This window comes from Miniopterus natalensis, chromosome 4, assembly GCF_054644295.1.
Source record: "Miniopterus natalensis isolate mMinNat1 chromosome 4, mMinNat1.hap1, whole genome shotgun sequence".
In the NCBI taxonomy this organism is placed as follows: Eukaryota; Metazoa; Chordata; class Mammalia; order Chiroptera; family Miniopteridae; genus Miniopterus; species Miniopterus natalensis.
In genome coordinates, this window is record NC_142084.1 from 21,034,439 (window position 1) to 21,061,349 (window position 26,911).

At 38.8% G+C, this 26,911-nt stretch overlaps 1 protein-coding gene across 1 annotated transcript; it reads left to right on the plus strand.

Moving 5' to 3' along the window:
- The first annotated feature begins 2,680 nt into the window (after positions 1 to 2,680).
- Positions 2,681 to 26,911, plus strand: SAR1B (secretion associated Ras related GTPase 1B). Its single transcript, XM_016197547.2, has 7 exons — positions 2,681 to 2,786; positions 10,629 to 10,704; positions 16,172 to 16,291; positions 19,908 to 19,973; positions 22,000 to 22,103; positions 23,139 to 23,270; positions 25,253 to 26,911. The coding sequence occupies exons 2-7, from the start codon at positions 10,647 to 10,649 to the stop codon at positions 25,367 to 25,369; spliced, it is 597 nt and encodes a 198-aa protein (XP_016053033.1). The 5' UTR covers positions 2,681 to 2,786; positions 10,629 to 10,646; the 3' UTR covers positions 25,370 to 26,911.

The window sequence follows — 26,911 nt, forward strand, 5'->3', positions numbered from 1 at the left end:
GGATATTATTTACAATCTAAAAGAAGGGAAAGCTAGCTGTACAAATAAGATGGAGACAAGCAGGGTTCTGGGCAGACGGAACAGCATCTACAAAGGCCCAGAGGCAGCAATGAGCTTGTTGTGAGCAAGGCAGCATGGCAGCAGATATGATTGGAGAAGTGGAGGCAGGTGGGCAGAGCAATAAGAGCCTTATAAAGCTGTGAAAGGAGTTTGAAGAACTGCAAACGGGAGTAATTGATCCAATACATTCTTTAAAATGAATCCTTTTCATTTTTTTTAATCCTCTCCCTAGGATATTTTTTCTCCATTGATTTTTAGAGAGTGGAAGGTAGGGTCGGACAGAGAGAGAGAGAGAGAGAGCCATTGATGTGAGAGAAACACATCAATCGATTGCCTCCCACACACGCCCTGACCAGGGCCGGGGGTAGTACCTGCCACCCAGGTAGGTGCTCTTGACTGGAAATTGAACTCGGGACCCTTCGGTGTGCAGGCCAGCACTCTAACCACCAAGCCACACCAGCTAGGGCAAGATGAATCCATTTTTTTAAAAAGTCCAACAGCTGTGAGGATAATTGTTTGGAGGGAAAAGAATGGAGTTGTTGTAACCCAGGCCCAAGATGATGATGGCTTGCAGTAAGGTGCTTGTAGTGGAGAGAGTAGATTCACTAATTCAAGATAATAATTAACCCAAACTGAATTCAGGAGAAGGTGAGGGAACCCAGTCTAGAACAATAGGATCCTCTAACTCAGACCAGTGGACTCTAGGAACATTCTTCAACTCCTTGAGGACAAAAATACCTAGGAGTCCTTCATGTTATGGATGAATCACTTGCTCACATATATTAAGCACCTATTGTATGCCAGGCACTGAAAATAGCTTCAAGAGGGGAAAATCCAGATATGGTTATTGACCTCAGGAAGCTTACAGAATGTCTGTTGGGGCAGACGTTATATAAGTAAACATACATACAATATTTAATTGTGCAATTATAAGCAAGATAATTCCAATGATAAGGAAAATTGTCCAGTTGCAGGGGAAACCTGTAAGAGAGAGCTTAACCAAATTTAGGGGGAGGCTTTGATGAGAGAGGGCTATCTGTGCTGAGACCTGAAAAGTGTTCAGGAGCCCGGCAGAGTGTGGCCCAGTGGTTGAGCCTTGGCCTAGGATCTAGATCACTGTTCTATTCCCCGGTCAGGGCACATGCCCTGGTTGTGGGCTCGATCCCCAGTAGGAGGCATACAGAAGGCAGCTAATCAGTGACTCTCATCACTGATGTTTCTATCTCTCTCTCTCTCTCTCCCTCTTCCTTCCTCTCTGAGATCAATAAAAGATATATATATATTTTTAAAAAGTGTTCTGGAGTTAGCTAGGTGGAGAGAAGTCTGGGGAAACCTTTCAGGCAGGATGAATATCAAGTAGGAACTGAGGGCGCATAGAGTGAGGCATTTCCTGAGGCTGGAGCAGAAAGAGGAGATCCAGCAGAGCCAGTTATAGGCTTCATTAGGAATCTATTGGATAATATGTGCTTCAATCCCCAAACAGCTCCTCCTTCTGTCCCCATCACCTAGAATCCTCGGCTTGAAAGTGTGGATGAAAAATGAGTTCTACTGAAAGTAACCTCACAGGGTGATCTGATCGTAAATTTCTAACTGGGAAGGTCAGAGTGGGTAGTCATGCCCCTAGGCATGTAACTTCTTTAGTAAAAGGTTTATCTTTGCCTTAAGCAAGCCCTGTCTATTGTTCCTGTGCACCTAAGTTAACACACTTGTGGAATGCCAGAGTAATCCTCTTTTTCATACCCCAGGGAGGCAAAACCAGCTCAAAGGAGCACATAATCTTGTTAACCATCCTGTAATCCAATTCCCACCTTGCTTTCTCCCATCTTCATTTAAACTTCTTTATGCTCCCTCTTTCATGAAAGAAACTGCAAACTGTCATTCTAGGAAGCATTTTTTTTCTCAATCTGTTAAGGCCTTGCTTCCAATTGTCCTCTGTTTGGCTCAAATAAGTTTTTATAAAAATAAAGGTTTGTGCCCAGTAGTTGAACATCGACCTATGACCCAGGAGATCAGGGCTGGATTCCTGGTCAGGGCACATGCCTGGGCTGCAGGCTTGATCCCCAGTACCGGGCGGGCAGGAGGCAGTGGATCAATGACTCATCATTGATGTTTCTCTCTATCTCCCTCTCCCTTCCTCTCTCTGAAAATCAATAAAGACATATTTAAAAAAAATAAAAATAATTAAAAAAAATATTTGGACCTTTTTACAAGAGCAATCTTGGAAGCACTGTCATCACACTGCCATTCCAGGCACCGACATATTCCCATTGAAACACATTAAGAAAGTAATGCTAACCTATTAGCAATGAACTTATTTGGCACTTAGCTACAATTTTGTAAATCACTTGTGAATTCAAGAAACAGGTGTATTCTTTAAAAATAATGTCACGGGTAATTTCCCTAAGTTAGGCGCCGGTATTTCCCCGCTTGCTTAGTCCCCTGGGCCCACGAAGCCCCTTCGGGCCGGTGTGGGGAGGCGAGGCTGCGGGAAGGCAAACCCCGGCGCCTAGGAACGAGCTCAGCCTGGGGATTGGCGGCGGAACCCCTGGGAGGCGGAACCTGAGCCGCGTGGTGCTTCAGTCCTGCGGACAATCAGGAGTGAAGCACCCGTTGGTCCGGAAGGAGCCAAGGGGAGCTGGGGCCGCGGCAGCCATCGCGCCTTGCGTTGGGTTTCGGAGGGTGTAGGACCGACACAAATTAAGGAATTGCGTTCTCTCCAATCGCAGGTGAGTAACGGCCTTTCCTCCAGGTAGAACCGGCGGCGGCAGCTGCGGATCCCGAGGAAGGCGCACTTTTGCGGCTTGGGCCCACGCGGGGTCCCTTCCTGAGGCAGGGTGAGGAAGGGGCGCCTGCTTTTCGCCCGGAGGCGGGCGGCGCGAGGCGGGATGGGTTCGGCTCCTGTCGTGCGGGGCCGCTGTCATGGTCCTCTCGGCCCGACGCCGCTGCTGTCAAGCGGTGGGTTATTTCAGGAAAGGACGAGATGACTTTTAAACTGCAGGCGAGCCCTTCCTTCCCTCGGCCTCAGTTTCCTCACCCGGTAAGGCGAAGGCGGCGGGAATCTGACAGCTCCAGAGGCTGCGACGCCGCGTGTTGTTTTCAGGTCTCCCAATTAGTGTCGGGGCAAACTGAGCTTCGCTAGTCGTAGTTAACGTCTTGCCATAGCCCAAGTCCCATTTGAGTGGGAAGAGATACACTACTGGGGGAAACTGGAATCATTTATAAATTTTTCCAAAATTTTACAAGGTAGAAATTTGTTTTGACAGCATTGAAAACTGATATCGTTGGCCAAAACCAAACTCGTCAGGAGTTCAAGGTATTTGGTACATGGGGCAAAGTGAGGTTAAGGAATCGCTAGAAAAATTAAACCTAATATTACTTGCATGTTCTTAAATCAAGGTCTGTATTACCACACGTCTTAAACTGGAGAAGGTTCTCTGTTCAGTGTTAAGTACCAGTTAAGAGTAAGTCACATTGAAGCAAATGAAAGAAAAGGAAAGGAAGACTTATTTACTACTATGTGTAAGGCGCTATGCGCACAACAATCCACTAAGGAAGGTAGTAGTGTCATATCTATTTTACAGATGAGGAATAAAGGAAGATTTACAATTTGTCAGTGATTAGTGGTGCTGGTGTATCAAAGCAGCTGTATGTGTGATATTGTTTTAGTGGATTTTCATTCATTACCAAAATATTTTGAACTTCAAAAACGTTAAGATTGTATAATGCATTGGCATTTTCTGAGTTTGCAGAAAAGAAAGGTGAAATTTTAGAAATGTTAGAGAAGTGTTTTCAATAATTATGGAGATTAGCAGTTTAAATAAGGTACATTTTAACCTTCCCTTCCTTGCATTTCAAGCAAGAATTGAGACAAAAAATTGGGCTATCAGAAATAACAATCATTGCCACATCATTTGAGCTTACAGATAAGAATTCTATAGTAATGATTCATTATTTCTCCACCCTCTTCCTTTTTTATATATATGTTTTATTGATTTCAGAGAGAGGAAGGGAGAGGGAGAGATAGAAACATCAATGAGAGGATCATTGATGGGCTGCCTCCCCCACGTCCCCCACTGGGGATCAAGCCTGCAACCCCCCACATGTGCCCTGACAGGAAATTGAACCTCGATCTCCTGTGTCATAGGCCGATGCTCAACCGCTGACCCACGCCTGCCAGGCTCCACCCTCTTTTTTAAGTACACTTGGCTGAAACTCATTCAAATTATTTCTTTGCAAAACATTATTAAGCAAATCATTTAAAAATTAGTGTTGAAAAGTTTCTTTTCCTTGTGTATAGCTTTTAGAACAATTTCAATTAAAATATTTTAAGGATTGAATTTGTCATTGCTTATGTCAGTTTTCATTTTCTTAATTCAGAATAGGCAAGGTCAGTACTCAGACTCACAGCTTTTTTCATAATATAGTTTTTTCACTCTTAAAAAAAGTTCTATTTATATTTGTCACAGATTTAACCTTCTTTCAATCAAGAGTCACTTTTCCCTAGAGGAAACTTGAGTGTGTGCTTTTTGTTGATTACATGTACCAAAAGGTCTCGTTCCATTATTGTGATTGCTCCGTATTCAGTCCTAAAATGTTTTCTTGAGCTTTTTATGTGCATCACTGCTTCAAAACTTTAAAAGTTATAGAAAGAAAATTAACAATTTTAGGGGAGGATATTTGTAAAGGAGCATTGTCTTGAAACATTGAACATTGTTACTGTCCATCCTTGGTAATGCACAGGGCCTTGCTGAAATTCTGCAAAACATGGTCAAGAAGAGTTTTGGCCTCCTTTATGTTTCGAGTATTTCAGTTAGAATGGTGTATAGAATCCCTAACTTAGCTTGCAGACAGTATACTCATCTTAGGATTTTGTACTTTTTTGTTTGTTTATTCTTTTCCCTCATCGACCTTCCCCTTTCACTCTCCCCTCCTCAACCTGTACATGTTTTATCATACATCTGGCACAGGTAGAAAATTATGATTAATCTCTTCTAGTGATACTCTTTTTTTACCTCTTTGAAGGAAACTAGTCGAGTGCCTTTTCTGGTGGACAGTCAATGACAGTGTTGTTAATATTTAAAGTAAAATCAGAATATCATTAAAAACTTTTTCATATTAAAAGTTGTATTTTTTTTAATTTTTAAAAAATTGATTTGAGAGAGAGCGAGCGAAACATCAATTTTTGTTGTTCCACTTATTTATGCGTTCGTTGGTTGATTCTTGTATATGCCCTGACCGGGGATCAAACCTGCAATCTTGGCATATCGGGACAATGTTCTAACCAACTGAGCTGCCCGGCCAGGCCTAAAAGTTGTTAATATTGAAGTTAATTTGAAAATTGGCATTTAAAGTTTTGTGCATTGAATTTGAATTCATTTAGTCTGAGTTAATACCATCTTGTATTGTATAGTATTCAAGGTGTTTTGGGGTACATTATCATATTTAGTCATTCTTACTACTCTGTGAGGCAGGTGGTAATCCCATTACACGTAGGAGGAAAGGGGCTCAGATAAATCGATTTTCCCAGAATGAAATAATAGTATTTCAAAAGATGCATGTTAAATCCATATTTTTAAAATTCTAGGACAGGTACTCTATCTATTTTACCATAGCTCTACCATCCTTTACTTCCCAAAGTCATTAATGTATTGATTGTATAATCCTACTCTAACGTCGTATTTGCCTCTTTAGACTATCATAGCTTTTATTTTTTCTAAGCAGTACTTTTTGGAGTATTTGTGTCTTGTAGTTTGTGTATTTTTTCCTTAAAGTTTACACCTAAATGGTTCTGCCTAGTTACTTATATAAATTTGTTGTAAATATTAAAAGACCTTGTAAATTTATAAATTTGACTTTAATTTTTTTATAATAGCTTTATTGAGATTCATATACCATAAAATTTACCCTTATAAATACAGTTAAGTGTTTTAGTATATTCACAATGTTGTGCAATCATCAGCATTGTCTAATTCCAGAACATTGTGTCATCCCAAAAAGAAACCCAGTACCTATTAGCAGCCACTCCTGGTTTCCCCTTCCTCTCCTGTGTGACAAACACTAATCTACTTATTCTAAAGATTTGCCTGTTCTGGAATTTCATGTAAATAGAATCATCCATATAAGTTTAATGGAACAAGGCTTTAAGAAGGTTGTTTTTTTCTAAGAAGTTATTTGCACTAGTTTTCATGTTACATGAATAGATCACTTTTCTAATCTGCGTAGGGCCCTTTCCTGTTTGGTGTTCATGCAATAAATAAATCTGCTGATGTGTATATGTTTCCTTGTTCTTGACCTTTGCTCTTCACATGTCTTAATAGGGTGTTCATGGTGTTGTGTAACCTGTTCTCAGGGCTCAGGTATCTGTTTGTGACTAAGTAACTTTTATTCTTAGTTGGGCATTTTTACCTCTACTTTAAAATGACTAATGATTCCTAGCTTGTTTTAAGGTTCTTGGAAACCACGAGGTTATAGAAATATCTCATTATCTTCTAAAGCAGTTTCCCCATATATGTTATTAAATTATTTCTCTTGGGACAAATTTTACAGCAGCAAATGGGTACTGTTCTTTTTTTTTTTTAAGATTAACCTACAATTATTATTTTTATTTAAATATATCTTTATTGATTTCAGAGAGAGAGGAAGGGAGAGGGGGAGAGAGAGAGAGAGAGAAACATCAATGATGAGAGAGTTGTCAATTGATCGGCTGCCTCCTGCACACCCCTGACGGGATCGAGCCTGCATCCCAGGCATGTGCCCTGACTGGGAATCAAACCTCAAAATCCTGGATCCTAGATCGATGCTCAACTGCTGGGCCACACTGTCCAGGCACATAGCTACCATTCTTATGCAAAAAATCCTTTTTCCTTCAATGCTTACCCCATTCTACCCTCCATCATTCCTTATCTCTCTCACCTACCTACCAACAGTCATCTTCAGTGAGGACTTTGCCACTTGATTCGGTCTTGGTTTCTATAGCAATGCCCTCCATTCTTCTAGGTGATTCCACTGCCTGCTGGTGTGGACAGTGTATCCTGTGGTTTGGCTTCCCATATCTTTCACCTTCTGTTCTCTTCAGCTATGTCAGAGTCAGGCCTTGGAGCTTGCACCACCTAGACCTGATCCTCTCTTGAATTCTTAAAAAAAAATTTTTTTTATTGGCTTTAGAGAGAGATTTGTTGTTCCACTTATTTATGCATTTATTGGTTGATTCACCTATGTGCCCTGACTGGGGATTGAACCCAAAATCTTGGTGTATTGGGAGGATGCTCTAACCAACTGAGATACCTAGCCAGAATCTCTCTCGAATTCTTGAATCCCACATTCTCCTCTGTTTTGCTGGCACAGTTATATCCCACTTTCACTTCTCTCACTCTTTCACTACATCTGTGCCTGCTTTTCTACTAAAGGCTTTCCCCCTTCTCTCCCAGTTCTATATTTTGAAAACATTGCCATTGATTCCCATCCCCCATGCTCCACCTGCCTTTGTACCTTTATCCACTCAGCTGAACTTCTGATCTTTAAGTACTGGCCTTAGATCACTTTAGTTTCTCTTACTAGTACTCTCAATTTCCCATTCTGTGTCTTTTTTTAGTTCCTGTTCTGGAAGTCCAAATCCTCCTTCACTCAGTGTTCTCTAAAGTTAAGCATTGCTGGAGAGTGAGGGTAGGGAGTTGAGGGGAGATTGGAAATCAGCGCAGATCGGTACTGCTGTGAATGTTTTTCAATCCCAGCCGAGCACTTGGCTCTTTTTAACAATCCAGATCGGTACTGCTGTGAATGTTTTTCAATCCCAGCCGACACTTGGCTCTTTTTAACAATCCTAATGTGATCTTTTCCTGCACCATAGCTATTTTAATCCTCACTCTGCTCCTCAGCATTTCTCTACACCCCTTCTTCATTTTGGAGTCAGATTCCTGCCACCTCCACTATCCATTCCTGGCCCGCCTGCCTTGTAATCTTGGAGGAAGAGATGTGCTCTCAGCCGTCTCCTCTTGAAACTTTGCCCCTTTTGGTTGACTCCTTTGTTCTCTTTCTCTTTCATCTTTAACCTTTCCCTTCTCACTAGCTCCTTCCCTTCAGTTTATCAGCATACTCAAGCCTCATCCTTGCTTTAGAAGAAAATCTTATTTCCCTCATATCATTTCAAACTTTTTGAAAGATGAATCTCTCCTCACTGCCTCTACCTATTAACCTGTCCCATTCACTTCTCAATAATGGAAACTAGGTATTAAATACTTTGTGCATTGTATCTCATTTGATCTTTACAACACCCTGAGAGATTTTGCAGAAGAAACTTGTTAACTCGTTCAAGATCACACAGTTAATGAATCATGGAGATAGGTTATACTGTGCTTTAAGTACTGGCCTTAGGCTCTCCTGTACTGCTGCGCCACTGCAGGCTGCTCATGCTCTCAACAGTTGTCTCCTTGTCACCAAAGCCAGTTGTGACATTTCTGCAGCTGTATATGATGGGGCTAAGTTCTTTCCTTTCCAATTTTGCCACTGTCTCTTCTAGTTCTATCCTCTACCCTTCTGGGGTTCCATTGGTTCTTCCACCCCTATCTGTCCCTTAAAGACCCTCTCAAATGATGACTTATTTCTTCCATAGCATTTGGATGGTGCTTGAGGCAGAGATGTTGGGAGAACATTCTGATGTTGGGAAGGACAATGGATAGGGGTTTTAAGGTGGTAAAATACAGGTCACCAGCAGTGAATGGCAAGTAGTTTACTTTTACCCAGGGAAAGCTACAAGTAGGGAGGTAATAAGTATTAAGCTTGGAAAGGTGGCTAGAAGGTAGATAGTAGAAGTTCCAGAATAATGGACTAGGAGTTTGATTGAATCATTTTTCAGCTTACAAACTTCCAGTGGCTCTCCATCCACATGTATGGGGTGGCCACATAATTTCACACCTAAGTCAGAACCCTTTTGGGAATGAAAGGAAGCACTATTAATAATTACTGAAATAACTGCTAAGACTGTCCCCAGCAAACTGGGAATTATACAGTTACCCTGACTATGCAGCAAGTCCAAGGTGACATTTTTTTTTTAATCCTCACCTGAGGTTATTTTTCCATTGCTTTTCAGAGAGAATGGAAGGGAGAAAGAGAAAGAGAGAAAGAGAGAGGGGGAGAGAAACATTGATGTGAGAGGGACATTGATTGGGTGCCTCCCACAGGAGCCCAGACTGGGGGTGGAGATCAAACCTGCAACCCAGGCACGTGCCCTCCCCGGAGAATCAAACCTTGGACCCTCTGGTACACAGGCTGATACTCCATACACTGAGCCACGTTGGCCAGGACCACACTGCATCTTCTACCGTGCTTTAAAGTTTTGTTTTTTTGGGGGGGATGTAAGGAAAGGTTCGTTGATTGAGAAGGCCTAGCTTGAGAGGATCAAGATTTTTTTTTTAGCCCGGCCGGGCGTGGCTCAGCGGTTGAGCGTCAACCTAGGATCCAGGAGATCGGGGTTCAATTCCCGGTCAGGGCACATGCCTGGGTTGTGGGCTTGATCAATGGCTCTCTCATCATTGATGTTTCTCTCTCTCTCCCTCTCCTGTCCTCTCTCTGAAATCAATAAAGATATGTTTGAAAAAAAAGAAAAAAGATTTTTTTTTTTTAAACATTCAGCAATATGATTAAAATTTGAAAAATGCAAAAAGATAAACACCGAAATTTACCACCTGGTATGAACTGCTTCAAAAGACCAAAAGAAATAGAAAAAGGGTTTTTACTCCATTAGGTATAATCAGACTTTGAAACTTATTTTATCATCTACTCTCTTTTCTTCTTTCTCTTCTCCCTGGTCTTCCTGCCCCCACTCCATCATTTTGGTAAATACTCCGTAGGTTATATATACTGTGATTAATTTAATTTGAACATTATTGCCAAATTTTTCTTATATAACACTTTGATGCACGTCTTTATATATAAAGCTTTTCCATATTTAGCACTATTTCTTTTTTTTAAAATATGTTTTTATTCGTTTTATTTTTTAGAGAGAAAGGGAGAGAGAGAGAGACATTGATGGGCTGCCTTCTGCACGGCCCCTACTGGGGATCAAACCTGCACCCCAGGCATGTTCCCGGACTGGGAATTCAACCGGCAACCTCTTGGTGCATGGGCAACACTCAACCAACTGAGCCACACTGGCCAGGGCTAGGACAATTTCTGAAAGTAGAATTCTTAGGTCAAATGGTATCTACAGGTTTGTTATGGTCAAACTGGTTTTGAGAAAGGTTGTAGAAATTTATACTGCCACTAACAATGTCTCTCTTGCCACACCTTTTCTAGTTCTGGCTGTTACAGTTCTTTTTCATGTTGATTACTTTTTTTTCCTTATTCATGTTGGTTACTTTAATGGGCAAAAAATGATCTTTTCTTGGTATTTTAATGGCATTTTGTTTTTTATGCATCAGTATAGGTCAGGTTAGACCAGCCTGAATAAGAGTGTTTAATTCTTTGTAGTAAGGTTGTTGCAGGGTCACTTACTCAGAGTTGGTTAATGTTGGTGTTTAATGCATATTGGCATTTAATGGTGACTGCTAAATTCAAAACACGTTTTTTTCCAGACCCTGTAAGATTTGGATATGTCCTTCATATTTGACTGGATTTACAGTGGTTTCAGCAGTGTGCTACAGTTTTTAGGTAATGTTGGCTCTTTATTCTCTATTGTTACCCATTTAAGCCTACTTATATAAAAGTGCTTATTTGTCTAGAACCTCCTTATATTACGCAGTAGTTAGGAATGTGGACTTTGAAATTTTGCAAACATGTTTAATGACTAATTGTAGCTCTTATAAATTGCCATCTTGGGCAAATTACTTTCTCCACATTAGTCTTAGTTTCCTTATCTGTAAAATAATAATTCCTACTTCTTAAAGTGGTTGATAGGAATATTATAGGGTGGGGAAAAAGTAAATTTACAGTTGTTCATATGGGAAATAATACAATAATTAATAAATAATAGCCCTGGCTGGGTAGTTCAGTTTGTTAGAATGCCATCTGATACACCAAAATTCAGTCTCCGTTCAGGGCACATATAAGAATCAACCAATGAATGCATAACTAAGTGGAACAACAAATTAGTCTCTCTCTCTCTCCCCCCCCCTCCCTAAAAATAAAAATAAAAATACAAGAATAAACTCTGTTACCAGTCCTCAAAACTATAAACCTACTTTTGCCCCACCCTGTATTAACAGAAATAGCTACTATTTATTAGCCAGTTTAACTAAGTGCTTTACATGTATCATCTTATTTAGTCTTCACAAGATTCCAATGTGTTATTTTTGTTATTATAAAAAAATACATGTTCCATAAAGTGCCTGCTGTATCATAAATGGCATTTTATAATCTGTTAAATGAAACTTGTTTACCTGCAATTTTGACTAGTAATCTTCCTCTTTTATTAGATTTTAAAGATAGGAAAAAATCCTAGCTAATTCTTTTTTTGAAGGATTATTTATTTTAGAGAGAGAGGAAGGGAGAAAGAGAGAGAGAAACATGGATTTGTCGTTCCACTTATTTATGCATTCATTGGTTAATTCTTGTATGTGCCCTGAATGGAGATCGAACCCACGACCTTGGCATATGTGGATGACACACTAACCAACTGAGCTACCTAGCCAGGGCAGCTTCTCATTCTTTTAATGACATCCTTGATTTGTCACATTTTTTTTAGTGAAACTAGCTTTTGATTAAGTTTTATGTTCAGATATATACAACCTTATTATTGTTCTGGGTTCCTATTTTCAAAATTTGCCCTAAGTTTAGTCTCCATGTAATCATCATATTGTGAAACTGACAGAAAGAGAAGCATTTCACTTAGTTACAGAGTGGTCCACATAGTTTCCAATTTGCCACAACCCTACTTAACGCAATGATATCTTCTTTATAAATGTTTCTTTCTCCACAAACATAACCTTAACCAAGGAAAAAAATTTTGTTTGGAAAATATGTAAATTTTTTTTTTTAATCCTCACCTGAGGATATTTTTTTCCCCATTGCTTTTCAGAGAGAGTGGAAGAGGGAGAGGGGGAGGGGGGAGGAGAAAGAAGGAGGGAGGGGAGAAGGAGAGGTCAGCGTGAGAGAGACACCCCGATTGTCTCCCACATGTGCTGGGAATCAAACCTGCAACTGAGGTAGGTGCCCTTCACCAGAATCGAACCCGAGATCCTTTAGTCTGTGGGCCGACGCTCCAACCACTCAGCCAAACTGGTCAGAGCAAGGAGAATATATAAATTTTAACTATTGTGTATTAAAAGGATAAAAATGTAAGATCAAATATTGTCACTATAGTTTTATTTTTTAACATTTATTGATTTGGGGGGGGGGAGGGAAATATTAATTTGCTGTTACAGTTATTTATGCTTTCATTGGGTGATTATGCATTCATATGTGCCCTGACTGGGGATTGAACCTGCAACCTTGGTGTATCAGGATGATGCTGAGGTACCCAGTGAGGCTGTATTTTTATTTCTTAGTTGAACTTCAATATTTGCAGGTTTTTAAAAACCAACGGTGTGGGATTTTTTTTCTTTCTAAAAATAAAATTTCTTATTGGTCAACTAAAATTTTATATTGGTCAAATGTTAGATCTCTCTTACTACCTCCAAGAGAATTCTTAAATCTTTTTATCAGACTGAATTATTTGTTTATTTACAAAGAATTGGGTCAGAAATGAGGTTTTAAACTATATTATAGTGGAATTTTGGGTTGTAATAGGTTAGAATCTATTTCTCAATTTATAGAATGATGAATCTATGTTGAATTATGTTGAAAAGACAAAATAGATTATATCGCAATCAGGAACAAAACGTTAATATGACTAACTTTAGGAGGTAGTGTAGAGAAAAGGAAATGAACCAAAGCTTTGGGATCAGACATGGGTTCAAATCTCAGAGCTGATTTCAGCATTTGAGCAAGTTAACTCCAAGCCTTCATTTCCCCTCTCTAAAAAAGAAGATAATAATGCCTACTTGAAAGAGGTATTTAGAGGATTAAATAAAATAATATTTATAGGTGCTTAACAGTATCTACCACACAATAAGAATTTAGTCCAATCCACTTTAGAGAGTAAAGTTCAAATGTCCTAGGTGTTCCATTTTGGTATCTTATCCAATACATTTTTACTGTTTAAAAGTTAGGATGTCCCTAGCCTGTTTGGCTCAGTGGTTAGAGCGTCAACATGTGGACAGAAGGGTCTGGGGTTCGATTTCGGCCAAGGGCATGTACCGCAGTTGCAGGCTTGATCCCTGGCCCTGGTCAGGGCTCGTGCAAGAGGCAGCCAATCGATGTGTCTCTCTCACATCAATGTTTCTCTCTCTGTCTCTCCCCCTTCCACTCTCTGAAAAGCAGTGGGGAAAAAAAAATAAGTTAAGGTGGTAAGATTGATTGCATTGGGTAGGAACAATCTATGTAGAAACCTTTGTGTTTTTTTATGTTAGAGAGGGAGAGAGAGGGAGAGAGAGACAGAAACATTGATCAACTGCTTCCTGCATGCCCCCTCCTGGGGATGGAGCTGGCAACCTGGGCATGTGCCCTGACCGGTTATTCAACAGGTGACCTCTTAGTGCATGGGACAATGCTCAACCAACTAAGCCACACTGGCCAGGCTGTAGAAACCTTTTAAGAAATAGAAATGTTTAAAGAAATTACTAGTTGGAATTTGTAAAGGACAAATGTCTTATCCCAGCTGAAGTAAATATGGAAGATAATCTGCCCTTAAGGATCAGAATTGTTAGTCAGTAGATGATCAAAAGATTAGGACTTCAGACAGTTTACTTCTTAAACTTAAGTATGGATAAAAAAGTAGTTATTTTGGCATGAACTTATTAGAAAATGGATGGCCTGAATCTGGAATTGCCTAATGTCTTTAAAAGTTCATTTGTTGATTGAGTAAATATTTTTTGTGCTGCTACTGTATCCCTTGTCCTCATGTAATTCCATGAGTGTTAGACAGTGAAACACATGAATAATAAAATTCAGTACCACTACATACCTATTAGAATGTCCAAAATCCGGACATTGATAATACCAAATGCTGGTGAGGATGTGGAGCAATGGGAACTTTCATTGTTGGTGGGAATGCAAAACGGTACAGCCACTTTGGAAGACAGTTTGGTAGTTACAAAACTAAACATACTCTTAGCATACAATCCAGCAATTGTGCTTCTTGGTATTTACCCAAAAGAGTTGAAAACTCTGATCACACAAAAGCCTACACACAGATGTTTATAGCAGCTTCATTTATAGTTGCCAAAACTTGAAGGCAACCAAGATGTCCTTCATTAGGTGAATGGATAAACTGGTACATCTAGGCAATGCAGTACTATTCAGCACTAAAAAGGAATGCGCTATCAAGCCATGAAAAGACATGAAGGACCCTTAAGTGCATATTACTAAGTGAAAGAAGCCAATCTGAAAGGGCTACCTACTGTAAGATTTCAACTATATGACATTCTAGAAAAGGCAAAAAATATGGAGACAAAAAGATCAGTGGTTGTCTGGTAGTGGGGGAGAGTAGGATAAATAGGCAGAGCACAGAGGATTTTTAGGGCAATGAAAATACTCTATATGATATTATAATGATGGATAATGGCATTATATAATGATATTATAAAGGTGTAACGACTAAGTAAGCCATTATTCCTCTATCCAAACACAGAATGTACAACACCAAGAGTGAACCCTAAGGTAAACTTTGGGTGACTATGATGTGTGAATATAGGTTTATCCTTGGTTAAAAAGGTATCATTTTGGTGAGTGATATTGATAATGGGGGAGGTTATATGTATGTGGAGGCAGGGGGTACATGGGAAATGTCTGCCTTTCTGTCAATTTTGTTGTAAACCTAAAACTGCTCTTAACAAAAAGTCTTTAAAGAAAAATAATAAAGCTCAATACGGATTTTTGCAGTAAAGGCCAGCCTACTATAATGTAGACTTTGTTTCTATCTCTTTATCACTTTATCAATGCTCAGTTGATACATCTAAAATTGTGTGCTCTATTTTGTTGCTGCGTAGTGTTATGCAATCCTGTGAATAGTTTAACCTTATTCTCAAGGAAATTTGACAGTGAACTAAGCTTTCCTGAAAGACTCACTGTAATTTGTTTGTTTGTCTGTTAATCCTCACCCAAGGATGTTTTTTCCATTGATTTTTAGAGAGAGTGGAAGGGGAGGGAGGGAGGTGGAGAGAGGGAGAGAGAAACATCGATTGGTTGCCTGCCATATGTGTCCCAACCAGGGCCGGGGATGGAACCTACAACCCAGGTACATGCCCTTGACTGGGAATCGAACCCACAACCCTTCGGTGCACAGGCTGATGCTCTAACCACTTAGCCACACCAGCAGGGCCTCACCGTTATTTTTATTGTCAAAAATACTTAATTTAGTTTCATCTATTAAATTTTCTTTAATTTTTCTTTTGTTTTATCATCATAAATACATGATTTCAACAATTTTATGAGTGTTTCTCTAGTAGAAGACACATATATACCCCCAAATTGTCAAGGGGATGGCCATTTTGGCATTGCAGATAAGTTTAGGTAACACACACATTCATTGATAGGAGTGAAGTTTAGTTTTGTAATGATTTGAATTCTCAAATCTTAATAGATTTAAGATAGCTCTTCAAAACTAAAAATAGGCTAGAAATCCAAAGTTATTCAAGCCAGTTTATAAAGTCTTAAAAGTTCAAAAGGTTGCCCGGCCAGGCGTGGCTAAGTGGTTGAGCATCAACCTATGTGATCCAGGAGATCGAATTTAGATTCCTGGTCAGGGCACATGCCTTGGTTGCGGGCTCGATCCCCAGTCAGGGGTGTGCAGGAGGCAGCCAATCAATGACTCTCTCATCATTGATATTTCCCTCTCTCTCTTCCCCTCCCTTCCTCTCTCTGAAATCAATAAAGATATATTAAAAAAAAAAAAGTTCATAAGGTTAATTAATAAAAATATCAGAATATCAGAATATCAGAATAAAAATGTTATAAAAATATCAGAATAATTAGGAAAAACATCTAAATAACTAAACTGTTAATATATTTTACTGAAGGTCGTTTTATTTGGATAATCTGTGTCAGCTATCACTTTGATTAATCATGGCTCTCTCTACAGGATTATATAAGAAAACTGGTAAATTGGTATTTCTTGGATTGGATAATGCAGGAAAAACAACATTGCTACACATGCTAAAAGATGACAGACTTGGACAACATGTCCCAACGTTACATCCCAGTAAGTATATGCCCCCATACAGTGCTATTACTTTATCAAGTGATACCAAGAGGCGCTAACCAAAAGGTTTTTTGTTTTGGGATTTTTGGGGGGTGGATAAATTATAATCAGGTGATTTGATCTGTTCTTAAATAGTAAATAATAGGTGACCCAACTCCCAGGGAGTATATTTAGATCTGGAATAATACTCATATCTTCCTCTCAGTTAGTACGCCCTTTTCCAGCTAGAAGAGTTAAAAAGTGATCATCTTGGGTGGTGGCATGATTAAGGTCTGTCCAACCAGATCTTAGGCTCTGTAAGTCACCATAACCTTTACTTCCATAAATTTCTTTCAGGTTTTAAAACTGCTATATTGATCATTATTCAATGGACAGATTGTACTTGTTTTTCAGATTACACTTTTATGCTTTGCTGGTGACTCTCCACTTATTGACCAGTTATTATTCTAGTCCTAACAACCTAAACAATATCTAATTAAAGACATAGAATTATTCCAACAAACAGGTCATGTATTGATACACTTATGGAAAGTTTTAAAATAATTTACTATGCTTTCTTCAAGAAAGACTACCTGAATGACATTAATAATGACTTAATACATACCATCCTATATATAAGGTTATGTAATAAGTACCTTTTGAGAAAGTAAAGTTAAAGTGACAAAGTTATTACAAAGAAGCTAACTTGTAGCCCGGCCGGGCGCGGCTCAAGGGTTGAGCATCGACCTAGGATCCAGGAGATCGGAGTTCGATTTCCAGTCAGGGCACATGCCTGGGTTGTGGGCTAGGCAGCCGATCAATGACTCTCTCATCATTGATGTTTCTATCTCTCTCTCTCCCCCTCCTTTACTCTCTCTGAAATCAATAAAGATATGTTTAAAAAAAAAAAGAAGCTAACTTATAAATAACTGGAACCTCACTTTTACTGTTGAAAAGACAGCAAAATCAAGTAGACACAGAATTTAAAGACAAGTTAATCCACAGATTGATTATGAAATAATAAGTGTGGCCTTAAATAGTGAGTATAAAATTGAGAACTGCAACAAAAAGTAGATATGATATGGTTTATTCAGTTCAGTAAATAAAATACAAGGAAAGGGAACAGAATAAAGTACCATTTTATCTATAAAACTATTAGTGAAGTTAGAAAAGGAAGATTTCATAAAATTGACAAATCTTTTTTTATATTAGAAGAGAGTGGGGGCTTGGCAAATAAGATTCTGATATAAGAACAATACTGTTAAAGAAAAAATTATCATGGTGAAATTGAGTTTATAAAGTTGTAAAAACAGCAGAATTGAAAGAGACTATAGTGGTCTTATATTAGGTGTAAGTCATTTTAAAATTTTTTGATGTTGCTCTTATCCAAAAAATATTTATTGAGCAACTACTTTATGTCAGACCTTGTTCTAAGTAGTAGGAGTGTAAACAGTGGCACAGACAGTTGCTATATCAACCTTCCTGCAGCTGAAGTCACCAAGTCAGTTTATATTGTTCAGTTAATCAAAAGCATATGTGAAAAAAGTAACATATATTCTACCCTATGATTTGGCAGTTCCACTACTAGGTATTTATTTAAGAGAAATGAGAACATATGTTCACCAAAATCATTGTACAAGAATGTTTATACTAGCTTTATTTGTTATAACCAGAAATTGAAAACAACTCAGATGTTCATCAAAAAAAAAAAAAAAAAGGGTAGTTCTGGCCAGGTAGCTTAGTTGGCAAGAATGTTGTCCTGATACGCCAAGGTTGTGGGTTTGATCCCCCGTCAGGGCACATACAAAAAGCAACCAATGAATGCATACATAAGTGGAATGATAAATCGATGTTTCTCTCTCTCCCTCTTCTCTTTCTAAAAGTAAATAAATAAAAATTTTAGAAAAAGAATGGGTAAACAATGGAATTCTCAACAACAAAGAGGAATAAACTACTGATACATACTGATGCACATTATACTGCATGGAAGAAGCTGGTCACAAAAAATTACACACCTTATGATACTATTTATATGAAATTCCAGAACAGGCAAAACTAACCTGTGGTGACAGAATTCAGATCAGTAGTTGTTTCTAGGAGTGGAGGTGGGGATTGACTGAAGGGGCTAGAAGAAACTTCCTGGGATGTTAACAGTGTTTCGTGTCTTAATTAATCAAACTGAGACTTCTTTAATAAAGCATGGAGTATAACCTTAGAGATGGGGAAAGGAGAGGGATAGAGAGAAACATCGCTAATAGAGAAACATCATTGATTGGCTATCTCTTGCACACCTCCAAACCCACAACCCGGGCATGTGCCCTGACCAGGAATCGAACCAGTGACCTCTTGGTTCCTGGGTCAACACTCAACCACTGAGCAACACCAGCCAGGACACATACAGAATTTTTAACAAAATAAACTATTCTGGGCCTTAGCAGTTATACTGAATAGTAAACAATTACACTGAACCTTTTGTTGTAATTGTAGGGGACTTCTGCTTTTGGCCACAAGGGAGTAACAGAATCTGGAATGATCTTCTCTTCCCACTGTAAACAACTAGAAAACTGGACAAAAATATATAATACAGCTGTTTTTCAGATATTGAGCAATAGCTATCACATATACTATGATTCCTGAGGAAAGAAAACAAAGCCTTCTTTATTCAAGCTATATCACAAGAGATCATTTTCAGGCCATGGTCCAGGGAGAGAAAACCCAAATATAGCCCAGTAGACTTGCTGCATTGAAGAGTCAGAGACCAGAATTTGGAGAGGTGGAGGTGACTAGAATTTGCTGGGCAAGAATACTAGAGAGGAAGGAGCTCTACAGAGAAAGAACTCTAGACATTTTTGTGGCTGAATACCAATCTGTGTGTGCATAGTGTGAAACTCCACATGGCCAGTCAAAGAATAGTTTCTGGAGGAGGGACTGTAGCAGAGCCATTAGTTAAATAATTCCAAGTGCTTACGTGGCACCGGAAATCATTCACGTTCCCATCAGTCAGAATGGAGAGATCTGGTTGAATACACAGGGCATATGATAGAAACTTCAAAAGGATCAGATGGGTTACAGTGGCCTCAAAGTAAAGGCTATTTTAGATCTTCCCTAACAAAGCTTAAAAACTGATCTGCAATCACTTTAACTGCCTGCCAGAATAAAGTTCACTTTCTTCAAAAGAATATAACAAAATCCACCAACTAATCAAAAAGTTACTAGAGCCCCAGCTGGTGTGGCTCAGTTGATTGGAGCCCCAAAAGGCTGTGGGTTCGATTCCCAGTCAGGGAAATAATAATTTCCCTAATTATTATTTTTTGTGAATTCAAGAGTCATTTGAATTCTCAAAAAATAATTGCCTGAATAGATGAGCATTTTCAGCAGGAGGAGTAGAGAGAGACAAATACGTAAGTCATGGATCTGTGGTGGGTAGTAAATACTAGAATTGAGTATTACTGTTTCTTGTGTTATATTGTTAGTGTGAATTGGAATATATCTAATTACAATAAAGAATTTTTATCAGTTTCTAAATGTTTGATTTGACCTTTTTTGCAGTTAAAGTAAACCAAAATTAAGTAGCAATATATACCATGAATGGAATTCTGATTTTCATGTTGTAAAAATATTTTTTATTACTATTTAGCTTCAGAAGAACTAACCATTGCTGGCATGACCTTTACAACTTTTGATCTGGGAGGACACGTTCAAGGTAAGATTCTGTTACTCTTATAGTAGCTTTATTTTAACTTAATAAAAAAGTGACCATTATGTTCCAGTGCATGAAATCTCATTCTGCTCAAGGAAGGCCAGAGTAGACTTAAAATTTAGGAATATTTACCCCCAGGTAAATGCTTTAAAAGCAAAGGGTGATTTTCATGATACTCCTGGTCAATTTAAGTTTGAATTGCTTTTGGTGGTAAAGCAAATGGGTAAAGTTGAACCTCCACTCTCTCTGCCCTAATCCACCTCTCACTATTGTCATAATCATGTTATGAATATGTTACTGCTCTCTATGAAAAACCTTAAGTGGCTAACTCATTACGTACAAATTAAAGGCAAACTTTTTTTTGGTTTTTTTTTTGTTTAGTTTTTTTAATATATCTTTATTGATTTCAGAGAGAGGAAGGGAGAGGGAGAGAGAGAGAGATAGAAACATCAATTGATTGGCTGCCTCCTGCACGCCCCCAACTGGGCATCAAGCCTGCAACCCAGGTATGTGCCCTGACTGGGAATCGAACCTCGATCTCCTGGATCCTAGGTTGATGCTCAGCCGCTGAGCCATGCCTTGCAGGGCTGAGCAAAGGCAAACTTGTTGACCTGGCATTTGGGATTTCTATGGTCTGATTCCAGTTTACTTTTCAAGTCTTTATTTCTTATTCTTCCCCTTCCCGTTCTTTTTTTTGTTTGTTTGTTTTTATTGATTTCAGAGAAAGGAAGGGAGAGGGAGAGAGAGAGAGAGTTGAAACATGAATGATGAGAGAGCCGTCACTGATCCGCTGCCTCCTGCATGCCCCGGACTGGGGGTCGAGCCCGCAACCCGGGCATGTGCTCTGACCGGGAATCGAACCACTATTTCCTGCATCCTAGGTCCACGCTCAACTGCTGAGCCACGCACAGCAGGGCTCCCGTTCTCTTCATTCCAACCAACCAAACCCTCTGGTGTTCTCCCACCTTTGTGCTTTTGCTCACATCATCCCCATCTGCACATGAATGACACACCTTTAGGGCCCAGGGTGAGTGCTGCCACCTTTTCCAAGGAGCTGCTTCCAGCTGGGAGTGCTCTCAACTATACTTCCATAACACTTAGGGCATTTGTGTACATGTCTGGAAGTTTGGAAAGACTGTCTTATCTCCTCTCCTAAATTTTCTGGGACTAAAATCCTGTTCATTTTTTTTTTATCGCCCCAGAAGGACTTGGTAGTACGCAGCACATAGTAATTCATAAGTGGAGAGTAGTACAGAGTTGATGGGCATCCTAAAAACCTCATATGACAGATAGTTGAAAAGATTTTAAGTGGTTGTGGCTAGTGAAAGCACATTTGAGACCTATAATTGTTTGAAATACATACAAAGTAATTTCTGGAATATAATGATTGGAGGGAATTAGAACCTAATGGAGCTCCTCTGAGACTTCATTTCTATATTGTTTTTAAGATATGTCATAAAACTGAAGGTATTTTCCTCTGAGGTATTCCAAATACTCTTTTCTCTAGAAAAGAATGTCATGGAAAAAAAATTAACCCTAATGATTTTATAGACTTTAGTTTATTTTTGTTATGAGTAGAACAGTTTGCTTTTATTATTTTAACTTAAGTTTGTACCTGGTACTAATTTCCTCCTGCCACTGATTCCAGATTTATCACTGGCAAAAAACCAAAACCAACCAAACAAAACTGGTAAACTAGAAATGTCAAAAAATGAATACTGCATATGAAAATAGTAGCAGTTCACCAATGAGCTTTTAACAAGCATTATTGTCCATTGGTAACAGATGAATTCTACTTCTAACAGGGGCAAATTGGGGCAGAGTAAAGTATTGAATTTCCCACAATCAAGGAAAGCCTGAAATTTCTTCTGGAAAGATTTAACAGCACTGGGTGAAAGAGTAACTTGAATATATAGTGAGGTAGCAGCAGTTAAGGGATAATTACACTTGATATCTTATTGGAATCTCATCAAACCATCTGCTAGGTTTGACCAGCAAATAAAATCTAACTCCTGATTGTTTTTGTTAGCTCGAAGAGTGTGGAAAAACTACCTTCCTGCTATCAATGGCATTGTATTTCTGGTGGATTGTGCAGACCATGACAGGCTGTTAGAATCAAAAGAAGAACTTGATGTAAGTTAAATAATGAAAACTAAACATAGTTGAATTACTAGTAAGCCTAAGGAAATAGGTTGGAGATCTAGGTATCAGAGTACAGCTTTTCTGCTGTCTCTGATATAACTCCTGGCAGTTTGTGGAGCTCAGTGATTACTTTGAATGCAGAGAGAGTAGCTATTGAGGAAGTACTAACACAGACTTCCTTCCTGAAGACTTGGGCTCACTCTGTGCAGTGTGCCCTTGTAGTATATGCCATGTCTGCTACATTCCTGGAGTGGCTTGGTCTTGAGTCCTCGGTGATCCTAGGATGCCAGTTTCTTAAAGAGTTGGCCAGAACCTGGACATGATATAACATACTATCTTTGTCACCACTCCCAGGAATGAGCAGGACCTCATGTAGCTATTTCCCTTAGATCAGATGCTGCTTAAAGGGGTTCAAGAGCAGCAAGCAAGGCCAGTGCTAGATCTGGGGCCACTGAGAGAACAGGTCCATGTTGAAGGTTGGCCTGCCCATGCCTCTGCCCAGAACAGGCAAATAGTTATTCATGTGAAAAAGTCCAGTTAGGTTCTGTGGTCATGAAACAGGGTCAGGGAATTCCTGAGTTCCTACCTTATGCTACACACTATGCATGTTACCTCATTTAATTCTCAAATCAGCTCCATAATGTAAGTGCTACTACTCCATTCTCTTTGAACTTCAGGGAGACCTATTTGTCCAAGATCTCACAACTCAGAAGCAGCAGAACTAGAAATGAAACCAGTCTGCCCATTTTCAAGGCATTGGCTCTGGTCCCCGTACCTCACTGATTGACAGAGCGAGCAGTGTGAGCATCTACTACAGAAGGAGCCTTAGGGAGACAGAAGAATTCAGCTGAAGGGTTCATTGAGCTCACTTTAAACTGAGGAAAAGTTTGCCAAAGAAAGTTTGCAAAACTGACATGTTGTGGTAGAGAATGAGTCCTGGATACCCATTTGGTATCTTGTCAAAATAAGCCCTTCAGGAGGTTTCATATTGACACCATGTGCTTCATTTTGTTTGCTTTCTTTCAGTCACTGATGGCGGATGAGACTATTGCCAACGTGCCCGTACTGATTCTTGGGAACAAGATCGACAGGCCTGAGGCTGTTAGCGAGGAGAGGTTGCGAGAGGTGTTTGGTTTGTACGGTCAGACAACAGGGAAGGTAAAAAGAAAAACTGTCTGGCAAATGTGAACATTTCATTCAACAGTGTATTTTTATCTTCTGAAATAGTTTATTTCAACACTACTAACAGTAATCATGTTATTAGTCTAATTGGTACAGTCTGGCTTCTTTTCTTTTTTTTTAGTTAAAGTATAATTGACACATAACATTGTATTAGTTTCATGTGTACAACGAACTGTCTTTTTATATTACTATTGTCCAGCTACACAAGCCTGTTATCTTTTTTTTTTCTCCCCTTAAAACTAGCATTTACTCAACATCACTAATCATCAGGGAAATGCAAATCAAAACCATACCGCACACCAGTCAGTATGGCTGTTATCAAAAAGTTAACAAATAACAAATGGCAAGGATGTGGCGAAAAGGGAACCATTGGGCCCTGTTGGTTGGACTGTAAATTGGTACATCCACTGTTGAAAACAGTATAGAGGTTCCTCAAAAAATAGAACTACAATATGACCCAGTGATTCCACCTCTGGGTATTTATCTGAAGAAACTGAAAACACTAATTCGAAAAGAAACATGCACCCCTGTGTTCAGTGCAGCATTGTTTATAATAGCCAAGATACGGAAGCCATGTGGGTGACCAGCAATAGATGAGTAGATGGGGGGGGTGATGCTAACAAAGGAATTTTGCGATTTGCAACAACATGGATGATCCTAGAGGACATTATGCTAAGTGAAATAAGTCAGAGACAGACAAATACTGGATGGTTTCACTTACATATGGGGTCTAAAACAAAACAAAGCAAAAACAGACTTATAGAAACAGACACCAAAGGGATGGTTGCCAGAGGGGTGGGGGGTAGAGGGATGGGGGGGAAAGTGAAGGGGAATATAGTCAGTAATGCTGTGGTAAGTTTGCATGGTGACAGATGGTTACTAGAATTAGTGGGGTGACCACATTTTAAGGTATAAAAATCTTGAATCACTATATTGTACACCTGAAACTAATATAACTAATATAATATTGTATGCTACCTATACTTAAATAAAAATACCTGTCATTTATACTTTTTTTTTTTTTTAATGTCCTCACTTGTTTTCTTTCTACCACTGAATGTTACCTTTTCTTGGTGATAACAAAAATGTCAAAGCTCATACTTATGGGAAACTAAATGTGAGCTTTCAAAGTTTTTTTAAAAATAAATTTTCAGAATTAACCACTAAATAATATACTTGCATGTTTAGGTATACTAGTAGTGTATTTAGGCCCCCAGTTTAGTGTTTAGGCCCTGAGTTCACCAGAGATAAAAATAAAATATAAACTGGGCATAGGAGTGTTTTGGGGTTTTCTGAACATACAATAAATAAACTTTAAGATGCATTATTTTTGCATTCATTTCTACTAGGATTTGTTTAGGAGGGGGACCTTAGTACTGAAAAATTCCAGAGTTGGGAGCACTCTTCTAGTTGCTAGATTGGATGCTGCTAGATTCTTAGACTGCTTAATAAAGCCAATTAGATCTTCAAATGAAAAAATAAATAAAAATTCCAGAGTTTACAAACAAAACTTTCTTGATTTACATATATTTCTAATTATAGAAATACTTCAGCCTGTGGAAGGAAACTCTTATGTTATACAAGGTAGACTTTAGTCTGTTTCTGTGTCTTCTTTTTAATAACTCCGTTCCATATTAATTTTAGGAAACGCCTTTAGTCATAAACCTACTCAGAGAATATTCATCCTTAATATTTGTGAAGCTTATTTTGAAGCCAGTTTGGATAATGAATTTTTTCTCAAAGATTATTTCATTCTTGTGCCTCACAAGCCTACCCCTTTCCTGCTTGGTCCTCAAGTAGAGAGAAGGAGGCTTCCTGTGTGTTTAGAGGATGCAGCTGCCACCACGGATTTATCCAGTCACCTTTGTTCTAAGATATATAAGCTGCAATTCTGCTGGGGAGTGGGGCTTTTATTTCACACAGGGGTCATCCAACATAATGTTTGTCTTCTCTCCTAGGGCAGTGTGTCTCTGAAGGAACTGAATGCTCGGCCCTTAGAAGTATTTATGTGCAGTGTGCTCAAAAGGCAAGGGTATGGAGAAGGCTTCCGCTGGATGGCACAGTACATCGATTAACACCAGCCTGCCTCGGGTCCAGGTCTCGCCATTCAGGCCTACTCAGAGATTTGATTGCTGAACTTGCATAACTTGAATTCAATAGACTTTTGTTGGTTAGAAAACAGATATTTTTTAGATTATTAATATTATATCAACTTAATTTGAGTGACAATTGAAAACTGATTCAAGTAAGTTTGAATATCACAATGTTAGCTTTCTAATTCCATAAAGATAATTAGTTTTTACAGTTTATAATCTGACATGACCCCCAGTGCCATTTATAAAGTGACTTTTCAGCAGTACATTTGAAGCACTTTTTAACAGTATGAAACTACAGATATAAACCATAACTAAAAGCTCATCATGTTAAATTTTTTATGTACTTTTGGAACTAGTTTTTAAATTTCAGATTATATGTCCACCTATCTTAAGTGTACAGTTGATAATTAGCTTATTGATGATTGCATGATGCCTTACAGGTTTCAATAATATTTTTTCTTATGCAAACGTCATGCAATAAAACAGACCCTTATGTTTGGCATCTTCGTTGGACAAATGTTTCATTTTAATGTGTCTTATCTAGCTAGTATGCTCTGAAACTGAATATTTATATCATACACATGAGGTGGTTATTCAGAAAAGAGATTGCTTCAGAATATTTAGAATAAATACTCAGTCCCTGGAGACTTTTGCATTTACCAGGAGGCAAGTTGTGCTTGGTTGTACCTTATGCCACATGTCTCTCTGAATCCTGCTGCGTATTTTAGTAACACTACCATTACCAATAGGGTCCGTGTCCTAGTCCCTATGGGATTGGCCTTTTAAAGAAAAACACATCTTCTGGTACAACACAGGTTGAGTTTTGGTTTGCTAGGCCCCTGTATCTCCATTCCAGTTGTTTAATTCTCAAGAGCTCCAATCTTATTGGTGCCTGGTTTGGTAATCTGTACCTTGTCACCAAACACAGTGACAGGCACCAGCCTCCCCACATTTAGAGGTACTCCCCAGTCTCTTTATACTTAATTACACTTCCCAGGGCAAGTGACAAGTAGGGTCTTATGCATTTCATTGCAGGGGCCTGTGAAATGTGGAAAAAAAGCCTGTTCTGCTTCAGTTGTCACTGAAATGTGGGGATTTTGTGCCTGTCCTATAGCTCTATTTCATTCTTTGTCATATTATATTTTATGGAAAGAAAATAATGCTCTTATTTCATTTTTCTTAGTCGCTCTCAGCCAGCTGTTAAATTACAGCATAAAGGCTTTTACTTTTAGACGTAATGCTTGCCATGTGATAGTGTCCATAAGCCTCACTGACAGACTTAGTAATAAGATTTTGGTTAGCTTTTTAAAACATTTTAATTTCCTAAGACATTGAGGGTTTTTTTTCCCATCTGAGATTCCCCTAATTAGTAAAATAAGATGAAAGATAAGTGCCAAATATGTAGCTTTAAAGACTCTCAAGCTGAAGATTTCTCTGTTGGTTATAAACCAAGATTTTATAGTATATTTAACCAATTCCATTGAGAAGAGATTGCTCCAGTTCCAACAAGAATAATTTAAA